This window comes from Oncorhynchus gorbuscha, linkage group LG06 (assembly GCF_021184085.1).
Source record: "Oncorhynchus gorbuscha isolate QuinsamMale2020 ecotype Even-year linkage group LG06, OgorEven_v1.0, whole genome shotgun sequence".
In the NCBI taxonomy this organism is placed as follows: domain Eukaryota; kingdom Metazoa; phylum Chordata; class Actinopteri; order Salmoniformes; family Salmonidae; genus Oncorhynchus; species Oncorhynchus gorbuscha.
Window position 1 is genome coordinate 56,154,223 of NC_060178.1, and position 18,588 is coordinate 56,172,810.

The following is an 18,588-nucleotide window of genomic DNA, read 5'->3' on the forward strand; positions in this document are numbered from 1 at the left end:
CACATCTAACCACATATTTTGCTGTTCTTCAGATTATGAGCTTTTCAAGTGCAACTTTAGTAATGACGTCGAATGAGATTTAACGACGCGGAAGGTTCGTTCTAATGATTAACATAGCCTAAAGATGCTGTTGGGAAACGGGGCCCTGATAGCTGACTTTTTATTATCACATACACCGGACAGGTCCAGTGAAATGTGTTGTTTTACAGGGTCAGCAATAGTAAGCACGGAACCCCTAGATTAGAGCAAATTAGGGACCAAGAGCAAGGACCAAGAGCAAGGGCACATCGACAGATTTTTCACCTTGTCAGCTCAGGTATTTGAACCAGCGATCTTTCGGGTACTGTCCAAACCGCTAGGCTACCAGCTGCACTTTAGCTACTATAGTAGGTATTTAGCTACACCCCAAACCAGCCATATGTTATGACTAATGAGCGACAATATAACTGCACGATTAATTAGTAGAGAATGTTAGCTATGACAACATCACGTGACAACCGACTTTCATGGGGGGAGGGGAGGGGGGGGGATGAGATGTGCAAACCCTGCCCGGGGACAGGGCGATGCAAAACGAACTCGCCCATTGATAGCCAATCTTAGCTGGGCCTTCTGTTTTGGTGATCCAATCTAGCTAGTTACCTTGTTAGTTAGGCTAAAAACTTTATCAGCAGCTCTTACCTTTCAGTTGATGTGGCGAAACCGATTACTAGTGACTTCCGAGTGAGTTGAACAAGTTGATCCCCGTGTCACTAGTTAGCAGCTTAGCTAGGGGATATGCTAATACGTTAGCTAACCCTTCAAGGCTAGGACGTGCTGACGTTAATGTTAGCTAGTCAGTGTGAACAAGATGGCAGGTACTTTTCGACGCACCCGGCCTAACATCAGTGACAGACACATCTGATCGGTGTGATTTAAGATTTCAAGTACTGTTGTTGAATTGACCGGGCTATGACACCTTTTAACGTAATTAAGGGTGGTGTTATTCAAAGGCCTAGTGACACGGGTGGCTTGAATGAGTGTACCTCTAAACTTACAACATGTCTTCCCCGCCATGCGTAGTAGCTAGCGAACCAAGGCAAGCCAATGTGAATACATAACTGGGACGCAAGCGCGGAAATCTAAGAAATTATCATATACGACTCACCATTTGCTCGTTTGAGAGCATTTTCCGGTCGTTGGAAATAGGCCGGCATTTTTCTGACTTTCTCGCGGAATGAAGAGAAGGTTGGTTTGGGTGAATTTGACAAATTTCACCGGTCCATCCGCGCCAGGCATTCACCCGTTCCGACAAGCTCCTAGGAAAGGAATGAACCACGTGAACGGCCCACATCAGTGACGACAAAGGTTCCCGTATGTAACAGAAGAGACGTACATCAGATAGAAAGGCTGTAAGTAAATTATTAAACGTATGTATATTGATTGAGAGGAAATTTTATTACAATTTCATGTGATTTTTTTCTCATGACGTTGCCGTAAAAAATTAAACAAATAAATATAAATTAAATATTTAATAGACATTAATTTGCTTTGCAGGCATTTGGTAGATTACATATTTATTTATATGAGAGGATAAGAGGAATTAACTCTTCTAATATAGTATTTCTATAGTGATGATACAGTAATACCGCCAACACAGCAGGTGGCACCAAAGAGATTAATCATAAACGACGAAAAAGTCTGCATTTGTGCTTGTGTATTTCTTTTTTTATGCTCAAAAAAAAAGTCAGTGTAAAAAAAGACAGACTTTTTCAGGCTTTTCTTCAAAGGTAATTTTACCATCTCTACTTCTATTCGTAAAGCAACCGTAGAAGAAGATCCAATATCAGGAAGTAGGAATATAATTTGATAGACTTTGCTTTTTGAAAGCGTCAATGTTAGCTGATTATTTATTAATGTTCTAGATTTGCTCATTCTGCACGATCATAATTGCAGATCTGGACCATATACACGGTAATTGTACTTTCATTATTACCTTTGTTTCCTTGTACTGTAGCTATAGTTATGCGCATAAGTGTATTCTGCAAACTGGAGCTACATAACTTCTCCTCATTTCAAATGTTATGACAATCGAAGTTAATTGTAGCTAATCATTCATTGTGGCTGGTTTATGTAGGTATAACCTTAGCTGGGTTTGTCAACTCCACATATTGGTGGAGTGATTGTTAGGTTCGCCTTCAAAATAATGGTTCCGAATTGAAACTGATGCAAAAGGTTGCAAATCGTGAAAACATGACACAATTGCACTAGATAAGGCTAAACAACGTTGAAATGTTATATAAATTCAACAAAAGACAATTAGCTAGTTCATTTGACAAAGTAAAGTAAAAAATCAGTTGAAATCACACTGTGGATGTATTTGAATTCAGAATTGCATTGGGGGCATACTTACAATACCAGTCAACTTTGGACACCTACTCATTCAATGATTATTCTTTATTTATACTGTTTTATACATTGTAGAATAATAGTGAAGACATCAAAACTATGAAATAACACACATGGAATCATGTTGTAACCAAAAAAGTATTTAAACACATATTTTAGATTCGATAAAGTAGCCCCCCTTTTGCCTTTGCATATTCTTGGCATTCTCACAACCAGCTTCACCTGCAATGCTTTTCCAACAGTATTGAAGGAGTTTTCACATATGCTGAGCACTTGTTGGCTGCTTTTCTTTCACTCTGCATTCCAACAAATCCCAAACCATCTCAATTGGTTTGAGGTCGAGTGATTGTGGAGGCCAGGTCATCTGATGCAGCACTCCATCACCCTCTGACTTGGTCAAATAGCCATTACACAGCCTGGAGGTGTGTTGGGTCATTGTCCTGTTGAAAAACAAATGATAATCCCACGAAGTGAAAACCAGATGAGATTGTGTATTGCTGCAGCATTCTGTGGTAGCCATGCTGGTTGGCACGATGGCACCGAAAAATAGGGCAGCTCTGCTTTTAGCTCCTAAGCAACTTTGCAGTATTTTGCTTTTTGTGTGTTATTTCTTACATTATTAGTCCATATGTTTTTTGTGTTATTACATACAGCCGGAAATAACTTTTGGATATCAGAGCGGCGGTAACTCACCTGCATTACGACTTTCTCGAATTGGATGCTTTGTTCGTACCCCCCAGGGCAATTTAACTGATTCCAGAGGCTGATCCAAAACACCGCCGGCGGAGAAGAGGTATTCGGAGTGAACTCATAGTCCGACTCAGGAGGCGCGCACACCATCCACCGCTTCCGAGTATATTACTTATGTTCAGTTTCCGGATAATAAAGTAGATGAGTTTAGGGCGAGATGGGATTGTACTCTGTTTCACGGAAACATGGCTCTCTCTAGATATACTATCTTTGTCCCTACAGCCAGCTGGGTTCTCAGTATATCGCACAGACAGGAATAAAGAACTCTCTGGGAAGAAGAAAGGCATATGTATCATGATTAACCACTCATGGTGTGATTTGTGATAACATACAGAAACTCTTGTCCTTTTGTTCACCCGACGTAGAATACCTCACAATCAAATGCCGACCGTATTACCTCCCAAGAGAATTCTCTTCGGTTATAGTCACAGCCATGCATATTCCCCCTCAAGCCGATACACAGATGGCCCTCAAAGAACTTCACTGAACTTTATGCAAACTGGAAACCAAATACAATTGAAGTCGTAAGTTTACATACACCTTAGCCAAATACATTTAAACTCAGTTTTTCACAATTCCTGAATTTAATCATAGTAGAAATTCCCTGTCTTAGGTCAGTTAGGATCACCACTTTATTTTAAGAATGTGAAATGTCAGAATAATAGTGGAGAGAATGATTTATTTCAGCTTTTATTTCTTTCATTACATTCCCAGTGGGTCAGAAGATTACATACACTAAATTAAATTGTTTAACATGGGTCAAACATTTCAGGTAGCCTTCCACAAGCTTCTCACAATAAGTTGGGTGAATTTGAATGAATGCTACTCTAGTTTCTGAATTAGGTATTCCCACTCAACTTCTCTCTGTTACCATGGATGCTAGAGCACTGGACTGACGCTCCATTGGTAGAGTTACCCACAGCACTGTTCCTGTTAATTGACGGGTTTCAGGAAATAGCAGTGAGGCAATACAGCTGCTCCTCATTGAGTCTCCTCATGTTCTAGTTTTTGGGGGATTTTCTTGGTTTAAGAAACACAATCCCATTATTGATTAGACCACAAGTTAAATCCTGGGTTGGAGTCCGTTTTGCCATTCCCATTGCCTCAAAGCAGCACAGACTTCCCCGAGACAGCCTCCTCGGGGCTTGAGTCAAGTCTCGGATTTCTCTACCGTCCCCACAGAGTACCACGACATCCTGGAGGTTTTCAGCAAGGCACGGGCTACTTCTCTTCCCCGACTCCACCCTAAGTGTATGTATACTTCCGACTTCAACTTCATCCTGAGGCTGTATTTATTGTAGCTGGGGATTTTAACAAAGCAAATTTGAGGAAAACGCTTGCAAAATTTTACCAACACATTGACCGCAGCACTTGCTACTCAGCTTTTCAAAATGCCTACAAGGCCATCCCCTGCCCTCCTGTTGTAAAATTTGATCATGACTCCATATAGCTCCTCCCTTCCTATAGGCATGAATTCAAACAGGAAGTACCTATGCTATTGACTATTCAACACTGGTCTGACCAATCAGAATCCACACTTTAAGATTGTTTTGACCACGCGGACTGGGATATGTATTCCGGGTAGCTCTGAGAATAACATCGACAGATACGGTGACTGAGTTTATCCGAAAGTGTATAGGAGATGTTGTACCCACTGTGACTTTTAAAACCTACCATAACCAGAAACCGTGGATAGATGACAGCATTCACGCAAAACTGAAAGTGCAAACCACCGCATTTAACCATGGCAAGGTGACTGGGAATTTGGCCAAATACAAACAGTGTAGTTATTCCATCCGTAAGGCAATCAACCAGGCAAAACATCAGTATAGAGACAAAGTGGAGTCACAATTCAACGGCTCAGATACGAGACGTATGTGACAGGCTCTTACAGACAATCACGGACTACAAAGGGAAACCAGCTACGTCGCGGACACCGACGTCTTGCTTCCGGACAAGCCAAACACGTTCACCCGCTTTGAAGATAACACAGTGCAACTGACGCGACTCGCTACCAAGGACTGTGGGCTCTCCTTCTCCATGGTCGACGTGAGTAAGACATTTAAGCATGTTAACCCTCGCGAGGCTGCCAGCCCAGACGGCATCCTTAGCCGTGTCCTCAGAGCATGAGCAGACCAGCTGGCTGGAGTGTTTACGGACATATTCAATCTCTCCTTATCCCAGTCTGCTGTTCCCACTTGGTTCAAAATATCCATCATTGTTCCTGTACCCAAGAAAGCAAAGGTAACTGAACTAATTGACTATCGCCCCGTAGCACTCACTTCCGTCATCATGAAGTGCTTTGAGAAGCTAGTTAAGGATCATATCACCTCTACCTTACCTTTCCTGACACCCTAGACACACTTCAATTTGCTTACCACCCCAATAGATCCACAGATGATGCAGTCGCCATCGCACTGCACACTGCCCTATCCCATCTGGACAAGAGGAATACTTATGTAAGAATGCTGTTCATTGACTATAGCTCAGCATTACACCCCATAGTACCCTCCAAGCTCATCATTAAGATCGGCGCCCTGGTTCTGAACCCCGCCCTGTGCAACTGGGTCCTGGACTTCCTGACGTGCCGCCCCGAGGTGGTGAAGGTAGGAAACAAGAATTCCATTTCGCTGATCCTTAACACAGGGGCCCCACAACGGTGTGTGCTCAGCCCCCTCCTGTACTCCCTGTTCACACATGACTGCGTGGCCACGCACGCCTTCAAGTCAATCACCAAGTTTGCAGACGACACACCAGTAGTAGCCCTGATTACCAACAATGTCAAGACAGCCTACAGAGAGGAGGTGAAGGCTCTGGGAGTGTGGTGCCAGGAAAATAACCTCACCTTGCCCAATGTATCACTGGAGGCAAACTACGTGCCCTCCAGGACACCTATAGCACCCTAGGTCACAGGAAGGCCAAAAAGATCATCAAGGACAGCAACCACCCGAGCCACTGCCTGTTCATCCACTATCATCCAGGTGAAGTTGCATCAAAGCTGGGACCAAGAGACTAAAATACAGCTTATATCTCAAGGCCATCTGACTGTTAAATAGCCATCACTAGGCGGCTTCCACCCGGTGACGTAACCCTGCACCTTTGACGCTGCTACCCCATATACATAGACTTGAAATCACTGGCCACTTTAATGTTTTACATATTTTTGCTTTAGTCATCTCATATGTACATACTGTATTCTATTCTACTGTATTTAGTCTACTCTGACATTGCTCATCCTAATATTTATATATTCCTTAATTCCATTATTTTAATTTTAGGTTGTGTGTATTGTTGTAAATTGTTAGATATTACTGTAACACTGTTGGAGCTAGAAACACAAGCATTTCACTACACACGTAATAACATCTGTTAAACAAGTTTATTTGACAAATAACATTTGATGTGTGCCCATATTTTAAATAAATCACAAACCGTGTCACCAGCAAAGCACCCCCACACCATCACACCTCCTCCATGCTTCAAGTTGGGAACCGCACATGTGGAGATCATCCGTTCCCCTATTCTGCGTCTCACAAAGACATGACAGTTTGAACCAAAAATCTCACATTTGGACCCATCAGACCAAAGGACAGATTTCCACCGGTCTAATGTCCATTGCTCGTGTTTCTTGGCTCAAGCAAGTCCATTTCCTATTGGTGCCCTTTAGTAGTGGTTTCTTTGTATCAATTCGACCATGAAGGCCTGATTCACGCTCCCCTGAGCAGTTGATGTTGAGATGTGTCGGTTACTTGAACTATTTGATGCATTTATTTGGGCTTCAATTTCTGAGGCTGGTAAACTCTAATGAATTTATCCTCTGCAGCAGAGGTAACTCTGGTTCTTCCCTTCGTGTGGCGGTCCACATGAGAGCCAGTTTCATCATAGCACTTGATGGTTTTTGCGACTGCACATCAAGAACCTTTCAAAGTTCTTGAAATTTTCCAGATTGACAGACCTTCGTGTGTTAAAGTAATGATGGATTGTAATTTCTCTTTGTTTATTTGAGCTGTTCTTGCCATGCCATAACATGGACTTGGTCTTTTACCAAATATGGCTATCTTCTGTATACCACCCCTACCATGTCACAATACAACTGATTGGCTCAAACTCATTAAGAAGGAAAGAAATTCCACAAATTAACTTTTAAGAAGGCACACCTGTTAATTGAAATGCATTTTTGGTGAGTACCTCATGAAGCCGGTTGAGAGAATGCAGAACGACATATTTTATTTCCTTCGTCTGCTTGGGAATTCGATCCAGCAAACCTTTGGTTACTGCCCAATGCTCCTAACCACCAGACTACTTGCCTTTCCATATAAGTATGCTCCCAATATGCATGTCTGAATACATCCACTGTGTGATTGACTGATTTGTACTTTTTGGGGTAAAATTATCAAATTGTCTTTTGCTTAATTTACATAACAGCATTGCAATTTTAGCATAATCTGGTCCAGTTGTGGCATGATGCCACTATTTTTATCCGTTTCAATGGGGAACTTTTATTATAGTCAAACTGCTGATTCCACTGTTGAGCATGCTAATGTTGAGGAGTGGAGGAAAAACTCATAGTATAATCTCTTAATTTGATATAGTTAATGAAAATGTTTTATCAGAGCTTTTGCTCTCTTTCTTGTTCATCGGATGTAAACATCTCTTAATCTGCCGTTGGCGAACATACATAACCCCCAAGGTTGCTGTTTGATCTTGTTCATTCTCATATTAAATCACATACCATGAATGGTTTCTCATTAGCTGGGAATGTTCCTGAAATGTCCGATACAACATACTTTGGTGATCTTGTTATCAATAGTAACTGCAAAACACCAGTCTCAACGTCAACAGTGAAGAGGCGACTCCCAGGATGCTGGCCTTCTAGGCAGAGTTGCAAAGAAAAAGCCATATCTCAGACTGGCCAACAAAAATATTAAGATGGTCAAAAGAACACAAATCAAATCAAATCACATTTTATTTGTCACATACACATGGTTAGCAGATGTTAATGCGAGTGTAGCGAAATGCTTGTGCTTCTAGTTCCGACAATGCAGTGATAACCAACAAGTAATCTAACTAACAATTCCAAAACTACTGTCTTATACACAGTGTAAGGGGATAAGGAACATGTACATAAGGATATATGAATGAGTGATGGTACAGAGCAGCATACAGTAGATGGTATTGAGTACAGTATATACATATGAGATGAGTGTGTAGACAAAGTAAACAAAGTGGCATAGTTAAAGTGGCTAGTGATACATGTGTTACATAAGGATGCAGTCGATGATGTAGAGTACAGTATATACATATGCATATGAGATTAATAATGTAGGGTAAGTAACATTATATAAGGTAGCATTGTTTAAAGTGGCTAGTGGACAAAGGACAAAGGAACTCTGCCTAGAAGGCCAGCATCCCAGAGTCGCCTCTTCACTGTTGACGTTGAGACTGGTGTTTTGCGGGTACTATTTAATGAAGCTGCCAGTTGAGGACTTGTGAGGCGTCGGTTTCTCAAACTAGACACTAATGTACTTGTCCTCTTGTGCCACGGGGCCTCCCACTCTACTTTCTATTCTGGTTAGAGACAGTTTGCGCTGTTCTATGAACGGAGTAGTACACAGCGTTGTACCAGATCTTCAGTTTCTCGGTAATTTCTTGCATGGAATAGCCTTCATTTCTCAGAACAAGAATAAACTGATGAGTTTCAGAAAGTTATTTATTTCTGGCCATTTTGAGCCTGTAATCGAACTCACAAATGCTGACGCTCCAGATACTCAACTTGTCTAAAGAAAGACCGTTTTATTTATTCTTTAATCAGCATAACAGCATAACAACTTTTGAACGGTAGTGTATATAAACAAATCTTCAAACATTTTGCAATGAAAACGAGAGTTTCTATTGGACATTCAGGAAGTTCTCTCACCGTCTTGCCTTGTTTAGTTCTTAAACCTCTTGCTGTGTTCCAGTCGAATTGGACCGATTTACAAGTTTTCTCTCTGAAAAATGTATTTAATTTAATCTGATTGTCATAAGGTTCCATGACTTTGTCCACACAGGACATCTGAACACACAAAATACATTTTGATGATTTTCATAAAATTCTGGGTGTTTTATTTAACTTTTGTACACCTGTGGTGTTCCCGGTTAAAACTGACCGGTCATTCAAAATGAATGGGTGAGACTACAATTAGTGTATAAAATTGAGTTCAGGCACATACCAATTCATCAGATGGACACACTTCCTCTCCCAGACCACACACACACCTCACTCCCCTTCTTGGCTTCAATGGCAACCTCCACGGGAACCTTTCCCCAACAGAATCTTTCCCCCAGAGGAACCACACCTGTTGGCGTTCTCACAATCGCAACATTGTTTCAATACTATATAGAACTTTTCTCACAATTCATTTTGTGGCAGCACAATGACCAAACGATATACTGTATGTGAGGCTCTTTTGGTTATATCTTTGATCATGATACTTGTGAGGAGGAGAGAGGCCAGGAAACTGACAGTGAAGATGCATTAGAGGAGAAATTAGTCTGTGATAAATAGCACTGTTTCATCTGATTATTTGTTATAGTCAAAATTATCCATACATTATGCTTTTTTAAACTCAAAAACAAGTTGTATGAGCTCAGGTCAATGAGGCCTACAGGCAATAAATAGCAAATAGAAGTTCAAAACTTGTAATGTTCACAAGAACTTAAGTTGATAAAAAATATCTAACACAACATTAGGTGATCATATATGTATTAATATGGATTTATAAATCAGCTATAATGGGGCTGTCATTTTGGACTGCGAACACATAATTAATTAACATGAAACGAACACAACAGGAGGGTTAAACAGTAAATGGTTTTTGTTGCAATACATAATGAATATACCCCTGCTCCTTACCGAGGTAAATTTGTTTTATATCGGATATTCAATGGATTTGGTTTTCTCTCATCAATATCTATTGAACCAAGCATAACATGATAATAGAAATAGTAATGGTGTCTTTTTGTATGCACTAACTCCTCCATGGTTCGTTGGACAAGGCCTATGAGGAAAATTAATGGAGTTTTTGTAGGGTTTTTGGATAAATGGCGAAAATAAGGTCTGTGGTAAACACAGCCTGAGGAGATCCTATACGTTTTGTTCGGTGAGAGAATCTTCATCTGCTAACATCACTTTTTGTGAATCTTTAAGGATGTAGGTAATAATACTAATAATAACAATAAAAAAATCAAAGGCTTCATAATTCATAAAGGTCATGTTAACTGACTGCTATTACTCATAGAACAAAACCTAGAAGATCTCCTAAAGGTGTTCGCATGCTTCCCAGCCAAAACAGTTTGGAAGAGTACGTGTGTATATTATGACAACATTTTGTGATGTTTTGTACTTTGTTGAGGGTTTGTTCGGCTGTTCGGGTACACTACTTTTTTTCTGGAGTCAAGCAGAAGTTCAGAGCCAATGTATACGCCCCTTTGTCAGTGATTGGTCAACACCAGGGATTCTTCAATAAAATATTTGTTGTCATTCAACGAGAGATGACAAATTTTCATGCACGTTTTTTAGAAGTGTGTGTGTGTTTTTTTTAAATTTGACACTCTCTTTCTCCCCTTCGCTGCAACTCCCCAACGGGCTCGGGAGGCGAAGGTGGATGCGTGCTCTGAAACATGACCCGCCAAACCACACTTCTTAACACCCGCCTGCTTAACCCAGAAGCCAACCGCACTAATGTATCGGAGGAAACACTGTTCAACTGACGACCGAGGTCAGTCAGCAGGCACCCAGCCTGCCAAAAGGAGTCACTAGAGCGCGATGAGCCAAGTAAAGTCCCCCCCAGCCAAACCCTCCCCTAACCCGGACGACGCCGGGCCAATTGTGTGCCGCCCTATGGGACTCCCGATCACGGCCGGTTGTGATACAGCCCAGGATCGAACCTCGGTCTCTAGTGACGCATCTAGCACTGCCTTAGAACGCTGCGCCACATGGGAGGCCATGCACATTTTGTTATTGAAAAATACTGCATCAAGCATCGAGTTAGATGTAAAATTGCACGACTAAGATCTCTTTGGCAAAAACTTCAACAATTGACAGATTTCTTGAGTTATCTTAGATTAAATCGGACTATATTGAGGCTACTGTACTATTGCCCCTTATTTCTTGTTTTTCAAGCGAAGGTCTTTTAAGGGAGTATGCAAGCACATTCGTTCAGTTTCGCTTAGCGGACTTCAGCTAACTGCCAGCCGAACTGAAGCATTCTGACGCCTTAAGCCTATATAACCTTATTTTCTGCATTTTTTCCCAAAACCCATTTCTTCCCCCATACATTTTTTTGGGATGGCTGAACGAACCAGAGGTAACTTATTGTTGGATTTTAGGACTAGAAGCTCTATGAAGATGGTATATTCTGAATCGGGTGGATGGAGAAAAATCCACACCTTTTTTTATTTTGTTTGAAACCTTATTATTAAAATCTTCAATAGCTCTTAGACAAAGTGTGCCATGACTATGAAAACGATATATTATGAATCGGGGGAGGAATCCACGTCTTTTTTTTAATAGACATTTCAGATTTTTCTCCATCCACCTGATTCAGAATATACTGTACCACCTTCATAGTCATGGCATGCTTGGTTCAATAGCTATTGACTAGAGAAAGCTGAATATCCAATATAAAACCAATATTACTTCGGCCTGCTTGTTTGGTGAAAGTGTTGCTTCCTTGTCCTAAGACGAGCTATCATGACTCCCTAATTGTCAACTCCCACAGTTTACGACTGAATTGTAATGGGAGATGGCGGCACCAGAAACTCAGCTCATGCTAAGCATTGGATTAATTGGTAAGGCAAGACACCGAATATCATTCCCTTGTTGTAATTATGTTATCCTGCTGGTTGATGCATGCTAAGTGTTCTCCTGTTTGGCTTTGACTGTCACCACATGATATCAATGTGATCAAGTATTTGACTTCCTGTAAATCTTGAGAACAGTTCAATTTAAATATATATTGGTAATATTTGTAATAATGAGTTGTGAAAGTAATATGACATAGTATACTCCCATTCTTCACCCACACAGAGAAAGACGTCAATGCAGACACCTTGTGGGTGTGGTGCTATCCCTCAGTCAGTGCTGAGCTCCGGGAGGTCCTGCTCAGTAAGTGCTGTCTCACACAGGACGGCCAGGGCCTGAACACCTTTGTGTTCGGCCAGTTCTGCCGTACCTGGTACTACATATCCACTGTAGAGGTACAGGAATCTACCGCCCTAAAGAAGGTACTAGTTAGTTTAGAAATTCTCTATTCATTGAAAAAAACTTTAAGGTGTTGAAGGCCTAATGATTATAAGTTCTATTATATTGCTCATATTTCTCTCTCTTTAGGTCACACATTTTTCATTAGTTGTCACAGCAAAGGACTTCAACCCTGAGAAGTATGCGGCATTCAGTCGAGTACTATGCAGGTACAACATACTGCACTAATGCATCCCCAATGCCAAGTGTCTGCTTATTTAATACTTCCCCAAAAATGCATTTCTTCATGTCTATTTTATCATTCAGAATGTACATCAAACATGGGAGCCCAGTGAAAATGGTGGAGGGTTACATTGCAGTCCTCACCAAAGGCATCTGCCAGAGTGATGAGAATGGCTCCTTTCTCATCAAGGACTACGATGTCAGGAAGGCCTACTTAGCAGGCTCAGTGAAAGGTAAAACGTGTACTTAAAACAGTTATCACAGTATAAGGAAATGATTGTTGATACAAGGTGCTTGACACTGTCAAGGTTTCTTAATGGCATGCAAAGAAGCTGATTGCCAGGATTAGGTAGACTATCTTGTGATTACTGTTTCAGATGTGGTGTCCCAGTTTGGGATGGAGACCATCATCCTGTACACAGCCCTTATGCTAAAGAAGAGGATTGTGGTCCATCACCCTCGGATTGAAGCACTGTTGGAGTTCACAAGGTGACTAAGGCAAATGAGAAAATGCAGTCAAGGTTTGAGCTTTGACAATCATAATTGTTACATTACGGTGGGCCAAAAACGATGGCAATTTAGAATATTCAATATACTTCATTGTATATTGGACTTCATTGTCGAAGTGGATAACCATAACATTTTCTGAAAGAACAATATAATTTTGATAGCCTTTAGCCGCACCCTGATTCTACTCCTCCTCTGTTCTGCGGGTGATGTGGAGGTAAACCCAGGCCCTGCATGTCCCCAGACACCCTCATTTGTTGACTTCTGTGATCGAAAAAGCCTTGGTTTCATGCATGTCAACATCAGAAGCCTCCTCCCTAAGTTTGTTTTACTCACTGCTTTAGCACACTCTGCCAACCCTGATGTCCTTGCTGTGTCTGAATCCTGGCTTAGGAAGGCCACCAAAAATTCTGAGATTTCCATACCCAACTATAACATTTTCTGTCAAGATAGAACTGCCAAAGGGGGAGGAAGCCTGCAAAGTAATGTCATACTTTCCATGTACGTACCCAAACAGTTCGAACTTCTAATTTAAAAAATGAATCTCTCCAGAAATAAGTCTCTCACTGTTGCCGCCTGCTACCGACCCCCCAGCTGTGCCCTGGACACCATTTGTGAATTGATCGCCCCCCATCTAGCTTCAGAGTTTGTTCTGTTAGGTGACCTAAACTGGGATATGCTTAACACCCCGGCAGTCCTACAATCTAAGCTAGATGCCCTCAATCTCAGACAAATCATCAAGGAACCCACAAGATACAACCCTAAATCTGTAAACAAGGGCTCCCTCATAGACGTTATCCTGACCAACTGGCCCTCCAAATACACCTCCGCTGTCTTCAATCAGGATCTCAACGATCACTGCCTCATTGCCTGTATCCGCTATGGGTCCGCAGTCAAACGACCACCCATAATCACTGTCAAACGCTCCCTAAAACACTTCTGCGAGCAGGCCTTTCTAATCGACCTGGCCCGGGTATCCTGGAAGGATATTGACCTCATCCCGTCAGTTGAGGATGCCTGGTCATTCTTTAAAAGTAACTTCCTCACCATCTTAGATAAGCATGCTCCGTTCAAAAAATGCAGAACTAAGAACAGACATAGCCCCTGGTTCACTCCAGACCTGACTGCTCTCGACCAGCACAAAACATTCTGTGGCGGACTGCAATAGCATCGAATAGTCCCCACGATATGCAACTGTTCAGGGAAGTCAGGAACCAATACACGCAGTCAGTCAGGAAAGCAAAGGCCAGCTTTTTCAAGTAGAAATTTGCATCCTGTAGCTCTAACTCCAAAAAGTTATGGGACAGTGTAAAGTCCATGGAGAACAAGAGCACCTCCTCCCAGCTGCCCACTGCACTGAGGCTAGGTAACACGGTCACCACCGATAAATCCATGATAATCGAAAACTTCAACAAGCATTTCTCAACAGCTGGCCATGCCTTCCTCCTGGCTACTCCAACCTCCCCCCCCCCCCCCCCCCCCAGCAGATGTTCTGAAAGAGCTGCAAAACCTGAACCCGTACAAATCAGCTGGGCTTGACAATCTGGACCCTCTATTTCTGAAACTATCCACCGCCATCGTAGCAACCCCTATTACCAGCCTGTTCAACCTCTCTTTCATATCGTCTGAGATCCCCAAGTACTGGAAAGCTGCCGCGGTCATCCCCCTCTTCAAAAGGTCTTCCGAAAGCCAAGTCAACAAACAGATCACTGACCATCTCGGATCCCACCGTACCTTCTCCGCTGTGCAATCTGGTTTCCGAGCCGGTCACGGGTGCACCTCAGCCACGCTAAAGGTATTAAACGATATTATAACCGCCATCGATAAAAGACAGTACTGTGCAGCCGTCTTCATCGACCTGGCCAAGGTTTTCGACTCTGTCAATCACCATATTCTTATCGGCAGACTCAGTAGCCTCGGTTTTTCTAATGACTGCCTTGCCTGGTTCTCCAATTACTTTGCAGACAGAGTTCACTGTGTCAAATCGGAGGGCATGTTGTCCGGTCCTCCGGCAGTCTCTATGGGGGTGCCACAGGGTTAAATTTTCGGGCTGACTCTTTTCTCTGTATATATCAATGATGTTGCTCTTGCTGTGGGCGATTCCCTGATCCACCTCTATGCAGACAACACCATTCTGTATACTTTTGGCCCTTCCTTGGACACTGTGCTATCTAACATCCAAATGAGCTTCAATGCCATACAACACTCCTTCCGTGGCCTCCAACTGCTCTTAAACGCTAGTAAAACCAAATGCATGATTTTCAACCGTTCGCTGCCTGCACCAGCACGCCCGACTAGCATCACCACCCTGGATGATTCCGACCTACAATATGTGGACATCTATAAGTACCTAGGTTTCTGGCTAGACTGTAAACTCTCCTTCCAGACTCATATCAAACATCTCCAATCCAAAATCAAATCTAGAATCGGCTTTCTATTTCGCAACAAAGCCTCCTTCACTCACGCCGCCAAACTTACCCTAGTAAAACTGACTATCCTACCGATCCTCGACTTCGGCGATGTCATCTACAAAATGGCTTCCAATACTCTACTCAGCAAACTGGATGCAGTTTATCAAAGTGCCATCCGCTTTGTTACTAAAGCACCTTATACCACCCACCACTGCGACCTGTATGCTCTAGTCAGCTGGCCCTCGCTACATATTCGTCGCCAGACCCACTGGCTCCAGGTCGTCTACAAGTCCATGCTAGGTAAAGCTCCGCCTTATCTCAGTTCACTGGTCACGATGGCAACACCCACCCGTAGCACGTGCTCCTGCAGGTGTATCTCACTGATCATCCCTAAAGCCAACACCTCATTTGGCCGCCTTTCCTTCCAGTTCTCTGCTGCCTGTGACTGGAACGAATTGCAAAAATTGTTGAAGATGTAGACTTTTATCTCCCTCACCAACTTTAAACATCTGCTATCTGAGCAGCTAACCGATCGCTGCAGCTGTACAGAGTCCATCGGTAAATAGCCCACCCAATTTACCTACCTCATCCCCATACTGTTTTTATTTATTTACTTTTCTGCTCTTTTGCACACCAGTATCTCTACCTGCACATGACCATCTGATCATTTATCACTCCAGTGTTAATCTGCTAAATTGTAATTATTCGCCTACCTCCTCATGCATTTTACACACAATGTATAGACTTTTTTTTTTTTGTAAAAAAAAACTACTGTGTTATTGACTTGTTTATTGTTTACTCCATGTGTAACTCTGTGTTGCTGTCTGTTCACACTGCTATGCTTTATCTTTGCCAGGTCGCAGTTGTAAATGAGAACTTGTGAAATAAAAAATAAAATAAAAATTATATTAAATGTATGATTTAATTGTATTCTCCTCCCCCCAGAGCTCTTCCAGCTCTGACATGGCACAGGAAAGACTGGTCCATTCTGCACCCTTATGTCCACCTGACTGACAGTGAGCTGGAGAATCTCAGGACATGCACTGGTGAGGATGTCTGGATCATTAGATCCACATTACAACAAACTGATTCAGACTTGGGTGTGTACATTAAACACCAAAGAGAATAAAATGTACTAAGGGAGGGACTTCCTGGACATGTTCATTTTCTGTTGCAAAACATTTTAAAATGTTTTCCTTTGCATGTCCTAATGAACACAACCCAGATATTGAACCCAACCCATTGTGTCCCAACAGTCAGTTCTTCACTGACAGACACAGGAAGACTCATGCAATAATTGACCTGCATTGAATTAATTTACATGCCTGATGTTCATAAAGAAATATGTTCCTTGGAGATTTTCAACCCAGTGTTCAGTTTGAGTACCCACCATCTGCATTCACCCATATGCTCACTGTCTCTGCAGGATATGTGGCAGGATTTGTTGACCCACAAGTGAGCAACAGACCAGACTTGTTTGATGTGTATGTAAACCTCCCAGATACTGAGATTACCGTATCCCAGAGTGCCAAAGGTGGGTGTCACAATTAGTATATTCTTCCTATGAGTGTAGAAGACAAAGTGAAGAATGATGTTTACAATTTTTTTTAAATAGAGTTTTACCTCATTATTCTCATTATTCCAATGCAAGCATCCACCATTTCTTAAACACTATAACGTCTCTACCACACTACCAGATGCCATGGCTATGGGAAAGTTGCACAAAGACATTGGCCTCGTCATTGTCCAGTCTGCAGAGGATGCTGATAGAACAGATGGGCAGGTTATCAAGGTGAGTTGAAAGCATACATGACATCCTTTCCATTTGTCCATCTGTGCTCAGAGATAATGTTTGGGATGTCTATTCAAAGACTTAGTATTTTATACAATTTGAGATTATACATGTAATGAGATGTTATAGAAATGTAATACATAAGTATTCAGGTATTTAGCACAATCGAAAAAATAAAATAAAAAGCTGTCTGTTTGCTATGATGACTGAAATTCAACCTGTTTCCAGGACATTTCCATAAAGACGAGGGAGATCCTTGCTAACCTGGCGTCCTTAGCTGAGGACTGTGAGAACTCTAAAATCACCCTGGAGACCTTAAAGCAGCGTCACTTCCCACCTGCTACCGAAAACTTCTTGTTCCACTTGGCAGCTGCTGAGCAGCTTCTCAAGATATGACCCTTGACCTCCTACATCATCTGGTGTGAGGTCACTCTGAATATTAGCATGGGTATTCATCTATGTAATTATACATACAGTGCATTCGGAAAGGATTCAGACCCCTTGACTTTTTCCACATTTTGTTACATTACAGCCTTATTCTAAAATGTATCAAATAGTTTATGTATAAAAAAAACTGATATCACATGTACATAAGTATTCTGAGTAAGTCAGAAGTCAGTACTTTAGCAGCGATTACAGCCTTGTCTTCTTGTGTATGACGCTACAAGCTTGGCACCTGTATTTGGGGAGTTTCTCCCATTATTCTCTGCAGATACTCTCAAGCTCTGTCAGGTTGGATGGGGAGTGTCACTGCACAGATATTTTCAGGTCTCTTCAGAGATGTTCAATCAGGTTCAAGACCGGGCTCTGACTGGGCCACTCCAGGAAATTCAGAGACTTGTCCCGAAGCCACTTCTGCATTGGCTTGGCTGTGTGCTTAGGGTCATTGTCCTGTTGAAAGGTGAACTTTCACCCTAGTCTGAGGTTCTGATTGGTGGAGTGCTGAAGAGCTTGTGGTCCTTCTGGAAGGTTCTCCCATCTCCACAGAAGAACTTTGGAGCTCCCTGAGTGATCATCGGGTTCTTGGTCATCTCACTGACCAAGCCCTTCTCCCCTGATTGCTCAGTTTGGCCGGGCGGACAGCACTAGGGAAGAGTCTTGATGGTTCCAAACGTCTTCCCTTTAAGAATGATTGAGGCCACTGTGATCTTGGGGACCTTCAATTCTAGACATTATTTGGTACCCTTCCCCCAGATCTGTGCCTCAACAAAATTCTGTCTCGGGGGCTCTATGGACAATTCTTTTGAACTCATGCCTTGGTTTATCCTCTGACATGC

The 18,588-nt window shown here is 42.2% G+C and overlaps 2 protein-coding genes across 5 annotated transcripts in view; one reads left to right on the top strand and one right to left on the bottom strand.

Moving 5' to 3' along the window:
* LOC124038119 (eukaryotic translation initiation factor 3 subunit A-like) overlaps positions 1–1,318 on the bottom strand; it is a 15,069-nt gene extending 13,751 nt beyond the window's left edge. Inside the window, 1 exon segment of the mRNA XM_046353600.1 lies at positions 1,145–1,318. Within this exon segment, the coding sequence (XP_046209556.1) occupies positions 1,145–1,193 (49 nt within the window). The 5' untranslated portion in view covers positions 1,194–1,318.
* Positions 212–18,058, top strand: LOC124038120 (DENN domain-containing protein 10-like). 4 transcript variants are annotated; one of them, XM_046353602.1, is made up of 11 exons: positions 1,673–1,766; positions 1,902–1,950; positions 11,898–11,967; positions 12,206–12,402; positions 12,509–12,588; positions 12,686–12,834; positions 12,979–13,090; positions 16,465–16,565; positions 16,946–17,053; positions 17,217–17,311; positions 17,540–18,058. In XM_046353602.1, the coding sequence occupies exons 3-11, from the start codon at positions 11,922–11,924 to the stop codon at positions 17,705–17,707; spliced, it is 1,056 nt and encodes a 351-aa protein (XP_046209558.1). In that variant the 5' UTR covers positions 1,673–1,766; positions 1,902–1,950; positions 11,898–11,921; the 3' UTR covers positions 17,708–18,058. The 4 variants fall into 4 exon arrangements, with proteins under 4 accessions (XP_046209560.1, XP_046209559.1, XP_046209558.1 ...); XM_046353604.1 differs by lacking the exons at positions 1,673–1,766; positions 1,902–1,950 and adding an exon at positions 212–316; XM_046353603.1 differs by lacking the exons at positions 1,673–1,766; positions 1,902–1,950 and adding an exon at positions 663–1,388.
* Positions 18,059–18,588: the final 530 nt, after the last annotated feature.

What these genes read in the sequence shown, in the direction of transcription:
- LOC124038120 (XM_046353604.1), top strand. Translation starts at nt 11,922, where the DNA reads ATGGCGGCACCAGAAACTCAGCTCATGCTAAGCATTGGATTAATTG. An exon ending in TTCAGTCGAGTACTATGCAG is followed by an intron (nt 12,589 to 12,685) that starts GTACAACATACT and finishes TTTATCATTCAG; the next exon opens with AATGTACATCAAACATGGGA. An exon ending in GCACTGTTGGAGTTCACAAG is followed by an intron (nt 13,091 to 16,464) that starts GTGACTAAGGCA and finishes TCCTCCCCCCAG; the next exon opens with AGCTCTTCCAGCTCTGACAT.